Below are 21,781 nucleotides of genomic sequence, written 5' to 3'. Positions count from 1 at the left end.
TTGGTGTAGCAATTTCAATGGCCAGTAGTGTAAAATCAAGAAGCGTTTCCGACGTGTTCGATCGGACAAGAAAACAGCAGAAATCTTGCTCCCACAAGATGAGGCACGCCCACACACAAGTCTGAGAACTCGGGAACACATCGCCAAATTGGGTGAGACATCATTGCCTCATCCACCCTACAGTCCAGACCTGGCACCCTTGACTTCCACCTCTTTGGGCCGGTTAAAGGTTCTCTACGGGGAACACACTTTGAAGATGACGAGAGTATCAGTCTTGCAGTGGAAACGTGGCTACGCCTGCAGGACAAGAGCTTTTACCAGCAGTGAATACATTAGCGTATGGCCATAGACCGTGTTGGAGACTACGTAGAAAAATAGGACATGTACAAGACATGTTGATGTATATTGTCACCAAGTACTGAATCTTAACAATAAATACGTTCTGAGAAAAAATATGGAGCATTTCTTATTCAACGAACCTCGTATAATTGCTAGTCTGCAAATGACGTAAGTACTGGTGTAATGTTGTTGAGTACACCATCCTCAGTCACGAATAAAATTGGTTCAAATGGCTCTGAGCACTATGGGACTTAACATCTGAGGTCATCAGTCCCCTAGACTTAGAACTACTTAAACCTAACCTAATCTAAGGACATCACACACATCCATGCCCGAGGCAGGATTTGAACCTGCAACCGTAGCGGTCGCGCGGTTCCTGACTGTAGCGCCTAGAGCCGCTCGGCCACTCAGGCCGGCTCAGTCACGAAAAGAAATATCTGATATTGGAAGGGACGGTGTCTTTTCCTTTGAAAGAAGAGACGCCATACAGATCCCGCAGCTGTGAAAAACTGTATGTGAATTGAATGGGGACGGCTACTGTCAGCTGTCGGCGGTACATTAAGCGGAATCAGCTGTGACGAGTGAGACGTGCCGAGATAGTCCGTGCAGTTGCGATAACGCTGCGTTCCGGATGGCGCAGTGACTTATGCACCTGCTTAGTAAGCAGGAGGTCCCGGGTTCGAATCCCGGTCCGGTACACACTTTCCCTCGTAGCAGCTCATTCTACTTAATGCCCCGATGCAACTGATAGCGGTGACAGCCCTTCAGTTTGCATATAGAAATATCAGCGTTGCACCTGCCTGGTAAGTAGGAGTTACCGGGTTCGAAACCCGGTCCGGTACACATTTTCACTCGTCGCCGCTGATTCCACTTAGTGTCCCGATGGAACTGATGGCAGTGACAGCCCATCAGTTTACATATAGAAATATCAGCGTTGCACCTGCTTAGTAAGCAGGAGGTCCTGGGTTCGAATCCCGGTCCAGTACACACTTTCACTCGTCGCCACTGATTCCACTTAATGTCCCAATGGAACTGATAGCGGTGACCGCCCTTCAGTTTACATCTGTGTTTACGGACTGTGGGAGTGCTCGGAGTACCTGAAGTTGAAGCAGCGCCAGAACCAGACGTGGTCGACGCCCAGCTGGAGCGCGCCCAGGCCGTAGCCTCCAGACCCGTCCGAAGCCGCCGCCTGCCCCGGGGTGGGCGCCCTCTGCTGGCGCAGCGCCGCCACGCGGGGTCCTCTGGGGGTGGCGCGCACGCAGCGCCGCTGGAACACATCCAGGCCCGCCTGCTGGAAGTCCAGCACGCCTCCGGACCACGATCCGGTGCCGTTCCTGCAACACGGGAGAGAGAAACGGCCGTCCTCTCGTCTTCAGTCTCAACCACAGGTGCATCAGATGTTTAACCGATAACGTCTCATTCAAAAGCTCTGTCAGAAGGAGTTCATCACCATAAGTGACGCTGTCCTCTCGCAGAAAGTGATAACTCCTGTGGCCTGCTCCACCAGACATCATGGTGCCTAATCAGCAACCAAACTGACAGCATGCAGCAGCGGGTTGCCCGCCTCGCAGGCACACCGAAGCACTACACCCGACAGGCAACATTGATGAACGACCACAACAACAACAACAATAACAACACCACAGGAAAGACACCAGCGGCCACCAGGGGCCACTACCGTCCCACATAAACATAAGGAACAGGTCGCTGCAGAGCCCGGAACTATTTGAATACGTCAAACCACGTGATGGATAATAGTTCCGAGGTACTCATCCGGCAAAGCGCTATTAAGGCCGGCGCTCGGCCGCACATCGGCCCACCAAAACCCAGGCGATCATTGTAGGCAAAACCACCCCTTCCTTCCGCCTCCTCGATTCCTATCTAACCATCTATGGCCGTCCTATCGCCCTCACCCCCACTATTAAGTACCTTGGCGTCACCCTCAACCGTCGCCTCTCCTGGACCTCCCATCTCCGGACAGTTCAAGCCGAGGCATGCTCCCAACTCCGTCTCCTCAAGCTCCTTTCCGGCCTTACGTGGGGTCTGGACCCCTCCACCATACTCCACATCTATAAATCCCTCATCCGCCCTATCCTCTGTTACGCCCATCCTGCCTGGATCTTCGAAATCCCTTCACATCCTTGAACGCCATGCTCTCCGCCTCGCCTATCGCATCCGTCTCCCCTCCCCCACGCGGATCCTGTACGACCTCATTCCGTTCCCCCACCTCCTCCATTTCCTCGAACGGATACGGATCCTGTACACCTCCCATAAACTCGATCCTCCTCATCCGCTTGTCTCCCCCATCCTCTCCCACCCCCACTCGCTGCTGCGCCTGTATTCCCACATCCCGCCCAGTCTCCATCTCTCCACCCTCCTTACGCTTTCCCAAGGTGGCTTCCGCCAGCTCCCCCTACCTGATGATGCCCTCCTCCCCTCCATCTACCCCTCCTACCAACTTTGATCCTCTCTCTTCCTGTGATTCCTCCTTTGGGCACCCTCCCTCCCTTCTCTCCCCCTTCCCTCCCTCCTCCATTTCTCCCCACTCCTCCCCGGGCTTCCCCTCCCCTGTCCCTCTCCTCTTCCCCCCATCTCCTCAGCCATTGGCATCTTTGTTCTCCCCTACCCCCCCTCACCCTTCTACCCCTCATGGCAAGTCCTCGGACTCGCACACGCTACTTGGACATTCGCGCGCCGGAGATCATCGCCATTAGTGTCTCGTGTGTGTCGTCGTGTTTAGTGTTCAGTGTTCACCGTCACGCTCCATCGTTCACCAGTGCCATCGACATCTTCAGTGTTTGTGCGTCGTGTCAACAGTTTGTAGTGTGGATTGTCATCGAGTGTGAACGGCTTCATGTTTTTTATATTCATGTGTCTACTGTTTTTTCCCCGCCGTTTTGTTCTAACTCATGTGTCTTCTCTGTTTTACCATTGTAATATCTTTTCTATATCATTCTTGTATGTAGTCGTGATTCGAAGACGGATCACTGTTTTATGTTGGTGTTATACTTGAAGAATTTCTTTTTGCTTAATTGAACAGTCCAATAAATTGTTTTCAGACTTTGATAGTTTCTTCCGCTTACGCAGACATGTCAATAACAAGTACAGTTTCACACTGTGAAGCAATCCCGAGTGTGAGACACAGGAGAAGACGGTTAGATTTTTGCTTTGTGCAGATGATTGTGGCTAACCACACTCATGCTCATAAATTAAGGACAATGCTGATACATGGTGAAACAACGCTCTGGTGAGCAGTTTTCGGGTTTAAATCACCTCGGGGTATGACCATGCGGTGCATTTGACTTGCAGTCGTCGCATTGTGGTGCTGTCAGCAGTCCACATACGCAGAGGTTTGTTGGTGCGTCTCGGAGTTCGGTGCGGCAAGTAAGTGTGCAGAAGTTTTCAGACGTGGTAATGGTGACTGTGTGTTGAAAGTGGCTGAAAGGACACATACTGATGACGTTATGAGGCGTACAATACTAGGGCGACTGGAGGTTGGTCAAACACAGCAGGTCGTAGCACGGGCCCTCCATGTGCCACAAACTGTGATGTCAAGATTACGGCAACGATTCCAGCAGACAGGAAACGTGTCCAGGCGCTGTAGTACGGGACTTTCATAGTATACAACACCACTAGAACACCGATATCTCACCATCAGTGCCCACATATGGCCATGGATTACTGCAGGTAGCCTTGCTCGGGTTCTTGCCACAGCTACTGGGATTGTTGTCTCCAGACACACAGTCTACAGACGACTGAACAGACATGGTTTATTCGCCCAGAGACGTTCAAGGTGCATTCCACTGACCTCTGATCACAGGAGAGCCCGTAAAGCCTGGTGTCAAGAACACAGTACGTGTTCACTGACGAGTCCAGGTATAGACTGAAGAGTGATTCTCGCCGAGTTTTCATCTGGTGTGAACCAGGAACCAGATACAAACCACTTAATGTCCTTGAAAGGGACCTGTATGGTGGTCATGGTTTGATGGTGTGGGGTGGGATTATGATTGGTGCACCTACAGCCCTGCAAGTCTTTGACAGAGGAACTGTAACAGGTCAGGTGTATTGGGACGTCATTTTGCACCAGTATGTCTGCCTTTTCAGGAGTGCAGTGGGTCCCACCTTTCTCCTGATGGATGATAACGCACGGCCCCACCGAGCTGCCATCATAGAGGAGTACCTTAAAACAGAAGATATCAGGCGAATGGACTGGCCTGCCTGTTCTCCAGACCTAAACCCCATCGAGCACGTCTGGGATGCTCTCTGTCGACGTATCGTAGCACGTCTTCAAACCCCTAGGACACTTCAGGAGTTCCGACAGGCACTGGTGCAAGAATGGGGGGTTATACCCCAGCAGCTGCTCGGCCACCTGATCCAAAGTATGCTAACCAGTTCTGCAGCCTGTGTACATGTGCATGGTGATCATATCCCATATTGATGTCAGGGTACGTGTGCAGGAAACATGGTGTTTTGTAGCACACTTGTTTCGGGACGGTTTTCTCAACTTCTCACCAATACCGTGGGCTTACTCATCTGTGTCGTATGTGTCCCCTATGTGCCTATGCTACTAGCGCCAGTTTTGTGTAGTGCCACGTTGTGTGGCACCACATTCTGCAATTATCCTTAATTTATGCGCATGAGTGTAGATGCGTCCTCGAATTCCATGACCCTGGGCAGTACTCGCCAGATGCCATACTGGATTACGTCGTTTGCTTTTGAAGCCCATATTTGTTTTTTTCACACTGAAGCGCCAAAGAAACTTGTATAGGCATGCGTATTCAAATGCAGAGATATGTCAACAGGCAGAATACGGCACTGCGGTCGGCAACGCCTATATAAGACAAGTGTCTGGCGCAGTTGTTAGATCGGTGACTGCTGCTACAATTGCAGGTTATCAAGATTTAAGTGAGTTTGAACGGGGTGTTATTGTTGGCGCACTAGCGATGGGGCACAGCGTCTCCGAGGTAGCGATGAAGTGGGGATTTTCTCGTAGGACCATTTCACCTGTGTACCGACATCACTGCGGCCGGAAAAAGATTCTGTGAGAACGAGACCAACGACGACTGAAGAGAATTGTTCAACAAGATAGAAATGCAACCTGGGCGCTGATGAGCACGCTGTTTAGAGCCCGGAAACCTCAAACCACACACACACACACACACACACACACACACACACACACACACACACACACAGAAATGCAACGCTTCCGCAAATTGCTGCAGATTTCAATGCTGGGCCATCGACAAGTGTGAAAGTGCAAACCTTTCAACGAAGCTCATCGATATGGAACTTTCGGAGCCGACGGCCAACTCTTGTACCCTCGATGACTGCACAACACAAAGCTTTATGGCTCACCTGGGCCCATCAACACTGACATTGGAGTGTTGATTACTGGAAACATGAGTCTCGCTTCAAATCGTGTCGAGCGGATTGACGCGTATGATTATGGAAAGAACCTCATGTATCCATGGACTCCACGTGTCAGTAGCGGACTGTTCAAGCTGGTGGAGGCTCTGTAATGGAGTCGGACGTGTCCAGATGGAGTGATTTGTGATCCCTGATACGTCTAGTTAGGGCTCTGACAAGTGACATGTACGTAAGCAACCTGTCTGATCACCTGCATCCATTCATGTCCATCGTGCGTTTCGACGGAGTTGGGCAATTCCAGCAGCACAATGCGGCAACCTACACGTCCAGAATTGCTACAGAGTAGCTCCAGGAACTCTCTTATAAGTTGAAAACTCCTCACTGGCCACCAAACTCCCCAGATATGAATATTTCTCAGCATATCTGGGATGCCTTCCGAACTGCTGTTCAGAAGAGTTCTCCACTCCCCTCGTACACTTACGGATTTATGGACAGCCCCGCAGGGTTCATGGTGTCAGTTCCCTCCAGCGCTACCTGAGACATTAGTCGAGTCCATGCCACGTCGTATTGCGGCACTTTTGCGTGCCCGTGGGTGCCCTGCAAGATATCAGGCAGCTGTACCAGTTTCTTTCGCTCACCTGGGCCCATCAACACTGACATTGGAGTGTTGATTACTGGAAACATGAGTCTCGCTTCAAATCGTGTCGAGCGGATTGACGCGTATGATTATGGAAAGAACCTCATGTATCCATGGACTCCACGTGTCAGTAGCGGACTGTTCAAGCTGGTGGAGGCTCTGTAATGGAGTCGGACGTGTCCAGATGGAGTGATTTGTGATCCCTGATACGTCTAGTTAGGGCTCTGACAAGTGACATGTACGTAAGCAACCTGTCTGATCACCTGCATCCATTCATGTCCATCGTGCGTTTCGACGGAGTTGGGCAATTCCAGCAGCACAATGCGGCAACCTACACGTCCAGAATTGCTACAGAGTAGCTCCAGGAACTCTCTTATAAGTTGAAAACTCCTCACTGGCCACCAAACTCCCCAGATATGAATATTTCTCAGCATATCTGGGATGCCTTCCGAACTGCTGTTCAGAAGAGTTCTCCACTCCCCTCGTACACTTACGGATTTATGGACAGCCCCGCAGGGTTCATGGTGTCAGTTCCCTCCAGCGCTACCTGAGACATTAGTCGAGTCCATGCCACGTCGTATTGCGGCACTTTTGCGTGCCCGTGGGTGCCCTGCAAGATATCAGGCAGCTGTACCAGTTTCTTTCGCTCTTCAGTGTATATACTAGGTGGTTATAATTAAATTCTCCCTATTTAAGACGCTATAACACGGAAACTAATTACTGTACAAGTACCAAACTTGTTAGGATTAATGTCAAGGACATGCGGAAGAGGAATAATGTACAATCGGTTCAGTTGAAACACATTTAATGTGGTGCTACGGTACACCGTACCATTACATAGCGGTACCATTACTGCCACAAACCGGCTCAATATGACGTCCCCAGTGTCCAGAATAGTCTGATTTTGAAGGATTACATTCTGAAAAGAAAACGAAGCATGTACACAGGTACTGCGCTTCAGAGCAGCACGTGTGTGAACGTTCCCCTGGTAAGCCCTGTCCTTCAGGTAGCCCCACAACCAGAAATCACAGGGAATAAGATCAGGCGACCGTCCCAGCCAAGTATTTTCAAACGATTGGCCGATACTTCGATCGTTTCCAAACGTGTTTCGGAGAAGCAGTTAAACTTCACGAGGGATATGCAGTGGGGACCCATCTTGCATGGAAACTGTTGACATCAATGCGTCTCCCTCCTGTAGGGCGGGTATGACAGGCTGGCGAAGGATATCGCAGTGACACTGAGCAGTCGCACTGCACGTCTTTGGCCCTTGAGCGCCAACCTCTCCAAAAAAGGATAGCCTAATGACGGATGTTGCCTTGAAGCCACACTGTACAGTGATACAGGGTGTTTCAAAAATGACCGGTATATTTGAAACGGCAATAAAAACTAAACGAGCAGTGATAGAAATACACCGTTTGTTGCAATATGCTTGGGACAACAGTACATTTTCAGGCGGACAAACTTTCGAAATTACAGTAGTTACAATTTTCAACAACAGATGGCGCTGCGGTCTGGGAAACTCTATAGTACGATATTTTCCACATATCCACCATGCGTAGCAATAATATGGCGTAGTCTCTGAATGAAATTACCCGAAATCTTTGACAACGTGTCTGGCGGAATGGCTTCACATGCAGATGAGATGTACTGCTTCAGCTGTTCAATTGTTTCTGGATTCTGGCGGTACACCTGGTCTTTCAAGTGTCCCCACAGAAAGAAGTCACAGGGGTTCATGTCTGGCGAATAGGGAGGCCAATCCACGCCGCCTCCTGTATGTTTCGGATAGCCCAAAGCAATCACACGATCATCGAAATATTCATTCAGGAAATTAAAGACGTCGGCCGTGTGATGTGGCCGGGCACCATCTTGCATAAACCACGAGGTGTTCGCAGTGTCGTCTAAGGCAGTTTGTACCGCCACAAATTCACGAAGAATGTCCAGATAGCGTGATGCAGTAATCGTTTCGGATCTGAAAAATGGGCCAATGATTCCTTTGGAAGAAATGGCGGCCCAGACCAGTACTTTTTGAGGATGCAGGGACGATGGGACTGCAACATGGGGCTTTTCGGTTCCCCATATGCGCCAGTTCTGTTTATTGACGAAGCCGTCCAGGTAAAAATAAGCTCTGTCAGTAAACCAAATGCTGCCCACATGCATATCGCCGTCATCAATCCTGTGTACTATATCGTTAGCGAATGTCTCTCGTGCAGCAATGGTAGCGGCGCTGAGGGGTTGCCGCGTTTGAATTTTGTATGGATAGAGGTGTAAACTCTGGCGCATGAGACGATACGTGGACGTTGGCGTCATTTGGACCGCAGCTGCAACCCGAGGCCGCTGTTGGATCACCTGCTGCACTAGCTGCGCGTTGCCCTCTGTGGTTGCCGTACGCGGTCGCCCTACCTTTCCAGCACGTTCATCCGTCACGTTCCCAGTCCGTTGAAATTTTTCAAACAGATCCTTTATTGTATCGCTTTTCTGTCCTTTGGTTACATTAAACCTCCGTTGAAAACTTCGTCTTGTTGCAACAACACTGTGTTCTAGGCGGTGGAATTCCAACACCAGAAAAATCCTCTGTTCTAAGGAATAAACCATGTTGTCTACAGCACACTTGCACGTTGTGAACAGCACACGCTTACAGCAGAAAGACGACGTACAGAATGGCGCACCCACAGACTGCGTTGTCTTCTATATGTTTCACATCATTTGCAGCGCCATCTGTTGTTGAAAATTGTAACTACTGTAATTTCGAAAGTTTGTCCGCCTGAAAATGTACTGTTGTCCCAAGCATATTGCAACAAACGGTGTATTTCTATCGCTGCTCGTTTACTTTTTATTGCCGTTTCAAATATACCGGTCATTTTTGAAACACCCTGTAGGTTCACCGTACAGACGAACTTTGTGCGCAATGACTGGAGGTGAAGATCCCCACACTCAGCAATTCTGTGTGTCCACCTCACCTGTCAGAGAAAAATGAGCTCCGTCTGTCCATGGGATGGTCCAGGACCAGCGCTCGACAACTTCAATCCTTGCGAGAAAGTTGAGAGCGAAGTGAAGAAATCGTTGTGCGTCCTGTGGTGCAAGTTGCTGTACGATATGGGTCTTGCAAAGAATACCATTTTAGAATGGTTCGAAGCACCTTCCATACAGTGGACCACGGAATGTTCAACTGTCCTGACGCAGCACGCCCACTGCCTGACCATCGGGAATTGCGCGCAGCGTTGTCTGCCATAGCAACAGCGATTTAATCAGCCACCTGTGGTGCAACCAATCGTCGGCCTCTTCCCGGAGCGACGCCCAGTTCTCCAATGATTCGTACTTCTTCATCATGCTCCGGACAGCATGTGGAGAAGCAGGACCCTTCCATTATCCTTTCAGCCGGCGATATTCTCGAAGTGCAGCTGAAGCATTTCTGTTGTTTTCATAACAGAGGTTCACCATTCACCGCGCTCCTATTGTCCAACCTCATGTTGAAAAAATGGCTCTGAGCCCAAGGGACTCAACATCTTAGGTCATAAGTCCCCTAGAACTTATAAATACTTAAACCTAACTAACCTAAGGACATCACACACACCCATGCCCGAGGCAGGATTCGAACCTGCGACCGTAGCAGTCCCGCGGTTCCGGACTGCAGCGCCAGAATCGCACGGCCACCGCGGCCGGCTACCTAATGTTGACACGTGAACAAGTCCATTGCGACTTGTCAGATGTGGGAGACTATGGATCATGATGACTGATAAGGGCACCTGATGGCCATAGTTGGAACCAGACGGTGACGATGTGACGCATGGAAATCGTACACCCTATACTCTGGACATTAATGCTATCAAGTTTGGTACTCTTACGGTAATTATGGCTCTGAGCACTATGGGACTTAACTTCTGAGGTCATCAGTCCCCTAGAACATAGAACTACTTAAACCTAACTAACCTAAGGACATCACACACATCCATGCCCGAGGCAGGATTCGAACCTGCGACCGTAGCGGTCGCGCGGTTCCAAACTGTAGCGCCTAGGCCGGCCGAAGTGGCCGTGCGGTTAAAGGCGCTGCAGTCTGGAACCGCAAGACCGCTACGGTCGCAGGTTCGAATCCTGCCTCGGGCATGGATGTTTGTGATGTCCTTAGGTTAGTTAGGTTTAACTAGTTCTAAGTTCTAGGGGACTAATGACCTCAGCAGTTGAGTCCCATAGTGCTCAGAGCCATTTGAACCATTTTGTAGCGCCTAGAACCGCTCGGCCACTCCGGCCGGCTTACGGTAATTAGTTTGCTTGTTATAAAGGAACAGGTACTGGCCTCCTTTTGACAAATGTTCAAAATACGATCTCCTATGATGTACGAGTGGAGGTCTCTTCTATACAGCACATTGCAAAGTATCCCATATATGTTCAATAATGTTCGTGTCTGGAGAGTTTGGTGACCAGCGGAAGTGTTTAAACGCAGAAGAGTGTTCCTGGAGCCACTCTGTAGCAATTCTGGGCGTGTTGGGAGTCGCACTGTCATGCTGGAATTACCCAAGTCCGTTGGATTGCACAATGGACCTCGATGGATGCAGGTGATCGGACAGGTTGCTTTCGTACGTGTTACTTATCAGAGTCGTACCTATCAGGAATCCTGAATCATTCCAACTGCACACGCCCCACACCATTACAGAGCCTCCACTAGCTTGAACAGTCCCCTGCTGTTATGCAGCATCCATCGATTCATGAGGTCGTCTTTGTACCCGTTCGTGTCCATCTGCTTGGTACAAGCTGAAACCGGCATCAAGAGTACAATGTCGGTGTTTACGAGGCCAGGCGAGGCGTAAAGCTTTGTCTCGTGCAGTGCACGAATGGGCTTTCGGCTTCGAAAGCCCGTATCAATGAAGTTTTGTTGAATGATCGTACGCTGACACTTGTTGATGGCCCAGCATTGAAATCTGCAGCAATTTGCAGAAGGATTCCACTTCTGTCACGTTGAACGATTCTCTTCAGTCGTCATTGGTACCGTACTTGCAGGATATCTTTCCGGCCGCAGCGGTGTAGGAGATTTGATGTTTAACCGGATTCCTGATATTGACGGAACACTCGTGAAATGGGCATGCGGGAAAATCGCCATTTCATGCTGTGTCCCATCGCTCGTGCGCCGACTATAAAACCACTTACAAACTTACCTAAATCTTGATAACCTGCCATTGTAGTAGGAGTAACCGATCTAACAACTGCGGCAGACACTTCTTGTCTTGTATAGATGTTGCCCACCACAACGCCGAATTCTACCTGTTTACACATCTCTGTATTACTACACTACTGGCCATTAAAATTGCTACACCAGGAAGATGACGCGCTACAGACGCGAAATTTAACTGACAGGAAGAAGATGCTGTGATATGCAAATGATTAGCGTTTCAGAGTATTCACACAAGGTTGGTGCCGGTGGCGACACCTACAACGTTCTGACATGAGGAAAGTATCCAACCGATTTCTCATACACAAACAGCAGTTGACCGCCGTTGCCTGGTGGAACATTGTTGTGATGTCTTGTGTAAGGAGCAGAAATGCGTAGCATCACGTTTCCGACATTGATAAAGGTCAGATTGTAGCCTATTGCGATTGCGGTTTATCGTATAGCGACATTGCTGATCGCGTTGGTCGAGATCCAATGACTGTTAGCAGAATATGGAATCGGTGGGTTCAGGAGGGTAATACGGAACGCCGTGCTGGATCCCAATGGTCTCGTATGACTAGCAGTCGAGATGAGAGGCATCTTATCCGCATGGCTGTAACGGATCGTGCAGCCACGTCTCAATCCCTGAGTCAACAGATGGGGACGTCTGCAAGACAACAACCATCTGCACGAACAGTTCGACGACGTTTGCAGCAGCATGGACTATCAGCTCGGAGACCACGGCTGCGGTTGCCCTTGGCGCAGCATCACAGACAGGATCGCCTGCGATGGTGTACTCGACGACGAACCTGGGTGCACGAATGGCAAAACGTCATTTTTTCGGACGAATCCAGGTTCTTTTCACAGCGTCATGATGGTCGTATCCGTGTTTGGCGACATAACGGTGAACACACATTGGAAGCGTGTTCGCAATCGCCATATTAGCGTATTACCCGGCGTGATGGTATGGGGTGCCATTGGTTACACGTCTCTGTCACCTCTTGTTCGCACTGACGACACTTTGAACAGTGGACGTTACGTTTGAGATGTGTTACGACCCGTGGCTCTACCCTTCATTCGATCCCTGAGAAACCCTACATTTCAGCAAGATAATGCACGACCGCATGTTGCAGGTCCTGTACGGGCCTTTCTGGATACAGAAAATGTTCGACTGCTGCCCTGGCCAGCACATTCTCCAGATCTCTCAACAATTGAAAACGTCTGGTCAATGGTGGCCGAGCAACTGGCTCATCACAATATGCCAGTCACTTCTCTTGATACACTGCGATATCGTGTTGAAGCTGCATGGACGGTGTACCTGCCACGCCATCCGAGCTCTGTTTGACTTAATGTCCAGGCGTATCAAGGCCGTTATTACGGCCAGAGGTGGTTGTTCTGGGTACTGATTTTTGAGGATCTATGCACCAAATTGCGTGAGAATGTAATCACATGTCAGTTCTAGTATAATATATTTGTCCAATGAATACCCGTTTATCATCTGCATTTCTTCTTGGAGTTGCAATTTTAATGGCCAGTAGTGTAGTTTCATTGGTTCTTGAGTGTACAGCGTACTGCGTGACAGCGCGGCGCTGTCGGCTCACCTGTCCTCAGCGGGGGCGGCCGCCGCCCCCAAAGCCGCCCCTGGTGGTGCCGTCGCCACCGCCTCCGCCGCCCCCGCCCCCGCCACATCCGGCCTGCCCCCCACTACGCACACCAGCGAGTTGGGCTCAGCCGTGACGCGGAGCTCCAGGCGCTGTCCAGGTAGCCAGAAGTCGCGCTCCTCCGTGCTCACCGACACCTGTGGACACAGCACAGTAGACACATTACCTGCTGGAAAACTGCTCTCAACACCGACACCTACAACACGTCAACTTGATAGTACAGGGGCCCTGCACGTGGGGACTCTAGAACGTACACCCAAGTTCAGAAAAAAACACAATATCTTAAACGACTAGTGTGATGTCACCGCCAGACACCACACTTGCTAGGTGGAAGTCTTCAAATCGGCCGCGGTCCGTTAGCATACGTCGGACCCGCGTATCGCCACTATCAGTGATTGCAGACCGAGCGCCGCCACACGGCAGGTCTAGAGAGACTTCCTAGCACTCGCCCCAGTGGTTCAACCTACTTTGCTAGCGATGGTTCACTGACTACATACGCTCTCATTTGCCGAGACGATAGTTTAGCATAGCCTTCAGCTACGTCATTTGCTACGACCTAGTAAGGCGCCATTATCAGTTACTATTGATACTGTGAATCATGTACCGTCAAGACCGACGTTCTTCATTAACGGATTAAAGTTAAGTATTCCACTAGCCACGTCCGTTTTTCTAAATTCTAATTTCCTTGTCCTGTTCCAGACCTCACGCCAGCCTGCGTGAGCTAAAACACGTGCCTTTCGGCCTCCTCTAGTAACACGGTGTTGGCTCTCCTGCCAACCAAAACAACTAGCAATAGGACGTTCCTATTCACTGGACATGTACGAGTGTTATCAATAAGTAATGTCTCACATTTTATTAAACAGGCATTACTATACACAGACAAACGTCGTTGTTGGTGCTTCACATTTGATAATGAAAGCTTGTTCGCAAGAGATAAGTGGGATTCTTAGCCACATACGTAATAGCTCTCTGAAGCAGGGTATTTTCCCAGATAGACTGAAGTATGCCATTGTTAAACCACTGCATAAAAAAGGGGATACGTCTGATGTCAACAACCACCGCCCAATCTCTCTTCTGACTGCCTTATCCAAAATTCTTGAAAAATTAATGTACTGTAGAGTTGCTTCACACCTCTGTAAAAATAAAACTTTAACAAAATGTCAGTTTGGTTTGGCAACGGAAAATGCTATATATACTTTCACTAATGAAATATTAAATGCTCTGAGTAACCGGAAGTCACCTGTTGGGATTTTCTGTGATCTATCAAAGGCTTTTGATTGTGTAAATCATGGAATACTTCTAGATAAGCTCAGGTACTTTGGTATGAATGGGACAGCACTCAAATGGTTTAAATCATACCTAACTGGAAGAGTAGAGATAGTTGAAATAAGCACTTCACATAATATGCAAAAAAAAAAAAAAAAAACTGCTGAGTTAAACTGGGGAACAATCAAGAATGGGGTGCGGCAAGGTTCAGTCTTGGGTCCTCTGCTGTTCTTAATATATATCAGTCACTTTCCATTATATATTCACGAAGATGCAAAGCTGGTACTTTTTGCCGATGATAGAAGTATAGCTGTCACACCCAATAGACAGGAAATGTGAAATTGTAAACGATGTTTTTCAGAAAATCATCAAGTGGTTCTCTGCAAATGGCTCTCATTAAACTTTGACAAAACACAGTATATACAGTTCCACACAGTAAATGGAATGACACCATTTATAAATACACTCTTTTATCAGAAATCGGTAGCTAAGGTAGAATATTCAAAATTTCTAGTTGTATGCATTGATGAGGGGTTGAATTGGAAAAAAGACACAGAAGATCTGCTGAAACGTCTTGAGTTCAGCTACTTATGCTATTAGAGTCATTTGCAAATTTTGGCGGTATACATCTCAGTAAATTAGCTTACCACGCCTATTTTCATTCTCTGCTTTCGTATGGCATCATATTCTGGGGTAACTCATCATTGAGTAAAAGAGTGTTCATCGCACAAAAGCGTGTAATCAGAATAATTTCTGGAGCTCATCCAAGATCATCCTGCAGACACTTATTTAAAGAGCTAGAGATCTTCACTGTAGCTTCACAATATATATATATTCACTTATGAAATTTGTTATTAACAATCCGAACGAATTCAAAAGTAATAGCAGTGTACATGGCTACAACACTAGGAGAAAGGATGATCTTCACTACGCAAGGTCAAATCTAACTTTGGTTGAGAAAGGGGTAAATTATGCTGCCACAAAAGTCTTTGGTCACTTACCTAATAGCATCATAAGTCTGACAGATAGCCATACAGCCTTTAAAAGGAAATTAAAAGAATTTATTAATGGCATAATGGCAACTCCTTCTATTCATTAGATGAGTTTCTGGATATAGTAAGTGGGTAATTTCCCCAAACCCCACAAAAAAAAAATTTTGTGTCATGCAATATTTTCTGTAATGTAATAACTTGTATAGACACCTTTTATTAACCTTACACGTTCCACATCATTACGAAATGTCGTATTCATGATCTATGGAACAAGTGCTAATCTAATCTAATTTGGTGTTTGTTCTGTGCGCCGGTGCGGTTACGAACCGTTCTGGTAGATGGCAGAGCCGTAGTACAGCGTCAAAATGGCGTCTACATGCGACTCACGTTACAAGCAGGCTGCTGTTATTGAATTGTTGTGTGCAAAAAGAAACTGTGGTGGACATCCATAAACGTTTGTGTGCAGTGTATGGCGATACTGCAGTTGATAGGAGTACAGTCGGGTGATGGGTAAAGAAAGTCACAGCCTGAGGAAATGCAGAAACAGAGCTCTACGATCAGCCACGCTCTGGACGTCCTGTCACAGCCACTGCTCCAGACGTGCTGAATCGTTCGGATGCCATTATTCGTGCCTAGCGGCGCATCACAATTCCACAAATGGCTCTACAGTTGTCGGTCAGCATTGGAAGTGCGTCTGCAATGATCGAGACTCTCGGATATTCAAAGAGGTGCTGGCGATAGGTTCCACGAATGCTCACAGCGGACCACAGGATTCAAAGAAAAGTCATTTCATTTGAATTGTTGGAGCGTTTTGAGACCGAGAGACAGGACTTTCTGTCGCGGATCGTTGCGGAAGACGAAAGCTGGGTGCATCACTTGGCGCCAGAAACAAAAAGGCAGTCCTTATTCGCCACAAAAGAGGTCCGCCCCGATAGCTGAGTGGTAAAACGTGACGGATTGCCGTCCTACGGGCCCAGGTTCGATTCCCAGCTGGGTCGGAGATTTTCTCTGCTCAGGGACTGTGCATTGTGTTGCGTTCATCATTATTTCATCCCCATCTGGAGCGCATGTCGTCCAATGTGGAGTCGAATGTAATAAGACCTGCACCAAGGCGGCCGGACCTGCCCCGCAAGGGGCCTCCCAGACAATGACGCCAAACTCTCATTTCCATTGACCACAAAACAGGAAATTCAAAGCTGGAAAAGTCACAGTGACAGTTCTGGGATTGTGATGGCGTCATTCTCGTGGATGTGATTTGAAGAGTGTCAACCATCGTTTCAGAGACATACGTGAAGACTATGAATAAACTCGAGAACAGTTTCCGAGGTGTTCGATCGGACAAGAATCCTGCAGAAATCTTGCTCCAACACGATAACGCACGCCCACGCACAAGTCTGGGAACGTGGGAACACATCTCCGAATCGGGTGGGATATCATCACCTTCCTACGGTCCAGACCTGGCACTCTCGGACTTCCATATCTTTGGGGCGCTTAAAGATTCTCTACGGGGAACACACTTTGAAATGACGAGAGTGTCAGTCATGCAGTGAAAACATGGCTACGCCTACAGGACAAGAGCTTCTACCAGCAGGGAATACACGCTCTTCAACGACGTTGGCGTACGGTCATAGACCGACATGGAGACTACCTAGAAAAATAGGACATGGACATTTTGGTGTTTACTGTGACCAAATTCTGACTCTTATTGATAAATACGTACTGAAACAAAAAATATGGGGCGTTACTAATTGAACGACCCTCGTACGTTAACAATATCTGCAGAAATTGTTAGCATGTGATTTTACATCAAGTTTGTAAAACAGAGACGTGTACTCATTGATAATTATTCTGAGTGAATATTACGTCTTAAAACATTTTGAATAAAACAATTCTGGGTATTAGGCCACATAATTGTAAAACAGTAAAGCAGCTAATTTTTGAACGTTTCGAATGATTTGCTGCGGTCCTTTTCAGGGAAAATTCAAGGTGAAAGGATATCAATAATACGATTCGCTGATGTCATTACTGTCCTGAGTGAAAGTGAAGAGGAATTACATGATCTGCTGAATGGAATGAACAGTCTAATGAGTACAGAATATGGACTGGGAGTAAATCGAAGAAAGACGAAAGTATCCAGAAGTAGTAGAAATGAGAACAGCGAGAAACTTAACATCAGGATTGATGGTCACGAAGTAGATGAAATTAACGAATTCTACTATACGGGCAGCAAAATAACCAATGACGGACGGAGAAACGACGACGTCAAAAGCAGAATAGCAATCGCAAAAAGGGCATTTCTGGCGAAGAGAAGTCTACTAGTAATAAACACAGATCTTAATTATATAAAGAATTTTCTGAGAATGTACGTTTGGATCACAGTGTTGTGTGGTAGTGAAACATAAACTGTGGAAAAACCAGAACAGAAGAGAATCGATGCATTTGAGATGTGGTGCTACAGACGAATGTAGAAAATTAGGTGGACTGATAAGGAAAGGAATGAGGAGGTTCTGCGCAGAATCGGAGACAAAAGGGATATGTGAAAAACACTGACAAGGAGAAAGGGACAGGGTGATAGGACATTTATTAAGACATTAGGAAATGACTTCCACGGTACTAGAGGGAGCTGTAGAGGGCAAAAACTGTAGAGGAAGACAGAGGCTGGCATACATCCAGCAAATAATTGAGGACGTAGGTTGCAGCTGCTACTCTGAGATGAAGAGGTTGGCACAGCAGAGGAATTCCTGGCGGGCTGCGTCAAACCAGTCAGGAGACCGATGAGGCAAAAAAAAAAAAAAAAAAAAAAAAAAAAAAAAAAAAAAAAAAAAAAAGGGGGGGGGCTGCTATGTACTGGTGAATGTTTATTTCGGTTATCTTATAGTTACCAACGTTACATGTCTGAGATGTCATTGGACAATTTGTAGACAGGTTGCTATAGAGGGAGATGACTGTACAGTAGGCTATTTGTCTGCCACTGTGGTGACTGACTGGAAAACAGTTCCAGTAGGTGATAGGTAGGAAATAGCACATCGACGATAGGTTATTGTCTGTGCCACTCTAGTAAGTGAGTGGTAGGCAACTCTCTTTCGTGACTGGTAGGCATGGTAAATCGGCATCTACTAACCATGAGTGTTTCTATTTTCGTTGTCACCTTAATCTCTTGTATGTGAGATTCTGAAGGACTTTTTTATATTATTTTACAGCTAGCCATTCACAACGAAGTGGAGTTATTGGGAAGTTGGTTGGTAACTTAGCAAACGATTCATCCTTCAAACATAATTTTATTGTACGAAAATATTTCATTTACATTTCCCAGAGGGGGGATTAATTATGTTACAATCAGCTTCGTGTTCGTTATTCGTTGTCAGGATGGTATAGTTCACCTTCTATGGTCGTTAACGCCCATGAATAATTAACTATTGCTTTTTTATTTCCCCTGCGCCTGCAGCGTTGTACGTCTCATGTAAAGACATTAAATAATTTTAACCAGTAACGCTGTTGCAACAGTATTTTATTCAGTTCTTCTATGGATAGGCACTAATTTCGACTCCATGGTCATTTTCAGGCTATGTGCTTCGCACGGTGTTATTGCTGGCGCTATCGCCGTTTATTACATGTTACTAAGTTGGTGGAGCTTTATTAATCTTTAGCTGCTGAGCACTATTTTTGAGGTGTTTGATTCGTTTTCGACACTGACAGCTTCGTGAAAAAGAATCAAACCTCTCAAAAATAACGCTTGGCAACTGCAGATTAATAAAGCTCTACAAAGTTATAAGTTAATAGTTTCGGCAGCACCAGCGGTATCCATATGCGATGCACAAAGCTTGAAAATTACCATGGCTTCGAAATAAGGTCACAGGCATAAGAAACAGCTGAATAAAATACTATTATATCAGCGCTGTTTGTTAAAATACACATGTAGAATTATAACAGGCTGCTTGAAGTTAACTCCCGTCGAATGGCTCTTCTACCTTGCACCACGTACTGTTCGGTGAGAAGTAGTGGAAACCAGGGAAAGAACGAAACTGGAGCAGTAAAAAACGCGTCCCATGCATGGGCAACAACCCTAACTACAAGGACTAAAGTCAAGGAAAAGTGTCCGTCCCCAGAACATCGGAGAAACTAACAGCCTCTGAAGACAGGCTGCAACTATGGAGAGCAGAGACATCCAACCCTCCTGGTTGGAAAATATTTCCAGAATCTTTACCCCTTGGTCATGATGAGAATAGGCCGATCTGGGAAGGCATATCATGGGCTAACCTGGCAAAATGGGAATACACTGAAGAAAACAAAACTCATTTTGACTGCGTGTTCAACATATGCTTACAAGAAACTTCCTGGCAGATTAAAACTGTGTACCGGATGGAGACTCGAACTCGGGATGTTAGTCTTTCGGGGGCAAGTGCTCTACCATCTGAGTTATCCGAACACAACTCAAGATCCGTCCTCAGAGCTTAAATTCCGCCAGTACCTCGTCCTCTCCCTTCCATACCGCACAGGTCTTCTGCGAACCTTGCAGAACTAGCACTCCTGGAAGACAGGATATTGCGGTTCACGGAAGAAAAAAATGGCTCTGAGCACTATGGGACTTAACATCTGAGGTCATCAGTTCCCTAGAACTTAGAACTACTTAAACCTAACTAACTTAAGGACATCACACACATCCATGCCCGAGGCAGGATTCGAACCTGCGACCGTAGCAGTCGCGCGGTTCCGGACTGAGCGCCTAGAGCCGCTAGACCACCGCGGCCGGCTTCACAGAAGAGCTTCTATGAAGTTTGGAAGGTACGAGACGAGGTACTGGCCGAATTGAAGGTGCTCAGAAGGTAGAACACTTGCCGGCGAAAGGCAAAGGTCCGGCACACAGTTTTAATCTGCCAGGAAGTTTCGTATCAGCGCACACTTAGTTTCAGAGTGAAAATCACATTCTGGAAATATGCACACGTGTCGATTGCGTCCAGCCATCTTCACATCTTCACAGGAGATGACCTTCACTGGCCAGTGGAAAATGCACTGGAAGTGGCCAAATTTTGGTCAAATATTACATAAATTGTGTGGATATGTTAGCAATTGTATAAACTGTGTTTTAAGTATGTTTCTCACACGAGAACAATAATAATACGAGGCGTGTTTTTTAAATAAGGTCCGTTTGAACATACGTACACAACCAAAGGTTATTTGAAGAAATTTATTTTCAGAAAGTACATACTTCACTCTATTTTTCGACGTAGTTGCCAAGTTTGTTGAAACACGTATCATACCTTTCAACCAATTTTAAAATACCCTCTTCATAAAAACTTGATGCCTGCTCCGATAACCAAGAGTTCACTGCCATTTTCACGTCGTCGTCATCATTGTAACGGTTGCCACTGAGGTGGTGTTTGAGGTGGAGGAGCGCCGGCCGGAGTGGCCGAGCGGTTCTAGGCGCTACAGTCTGGAACCGCGCGACCGCTACGGTCGCAGGTTCGAATCCTGCCTCGGGCATGGATGTGAGTCATGTCCTTAGCTTAGTTAGGTTTAAGTAGTTCTAAGCTCTAGGGGACTTATGACCTCGGAAGTTGAGTCCCATAGTGCTCAGAGCCATTTGAACCATTTTTTTGAGGTGGAGGAACAGATGGTAATCGCTCGGCGCAAAATCAGGACTGTAAGGTGGGTGATCTAAAACTTCCCAGCCGAAACTGTCAACTAAATCGCGGGTCTGGCCTGCAGTGTGAAGTCTTGCATTGTCATGGAGAAGGACAATTCCCTTTGTCAGAATGCGACGTCTTTTGTTTTGAATCTCTCTGCGTAGCTTTCTCAGGGTTTGGCAGTACGCTTCTGCATTGATAGTGGTTCATCGTTGCATGAAGTCGACCAACAAAACACCGTGCCTATCCCAAAACTGCGACGCTATGATTTTCCGCTGGGACAGAGTCTGTTTGGCCTTCACCTTTACAGGCGAGCGTGTGTGTCTCCATTCAACGCTCTGTTGCTTCAATTCGGGCGTGATATGTGAAACCTATGTTTCGTCTCCAGTTACGATCTGACTCAACAAGCCGTCACATTCTTCGTGACACCGAGTCAAGAACTTCATCGCACACTCAAATCTTCGGTATTTGTGGTCCTCTGTTAGGAGTTTCAGGACCCAACGGGGGCACAGTTTCCTAAACTTTAGGTGTTCAGAAACAAAGTTGTAAACCACTGATCTCGACACGTCAGGAAATCCGTTTGAGAGACCCGTTATTGTGGAGCGCCTGTTCTCACGAATCCTCGCTTCAACTGAAACGCCAAATCTTCTGTAGACAAAGAAGGGCGACCGGAGCGGTCCTCATCATGGACGTTCTCACGGCCATATTTGAATTCTCGTACCCACTTACGCACTTTGCTTTCACTCCCAACA

General features: G+C 47.4%; 1 protein-coding gene across 1 annotated transcript in view; it reads right to left on the bottom strand.

Moving 5' to 3' along the window:
• LOC124718676 (C3 and PZP-like alpha-2-macroglobulin domain-containing protein 8) overlaps positions 1–21,781 on the bottom strand; it is an 852,528-nt gene that overhangs the window by 169,115 nt on the left and 661,632 nt on the right. Inside the window, exons 10-11 of the mRNA XM_047244301.1 lie at positions 13,147–13,284; positions 1,437–1,606 (exon numbers count right to left, since the gene is read on the bottom strand). Of these exons, the coding sequence (XP_047100257.1) occupies positions 1,437–1,606; positions 13,147–13,284 (308 nt within the window). The remainder of the gene's footprint in view (positions 1–1,436; positions 1,607–13,146; positions 13,285–21,781) is intronic.

Source organism: Schistocerca piceifrons, chromosome 10 (assembly GCF_021461385.2).
Source record: "Schistocerca piceifrons isolate TAMUIC-IGC-003096 chromosome 10, iqSchPice1.1, whole genome shotgun sequence".
Lineage (NCBI taxonomy): Eukaryota > Metazoa > Arthropoda > Insecta > Orthoptera > Acrididae > Schistocerca > Schistocerca piceifrons.
The sequence above is the reverse complement of the archived record's forward strand: the minus strand, read 5'-3'. Positions and strand labels throughout refer to the sequence as shown.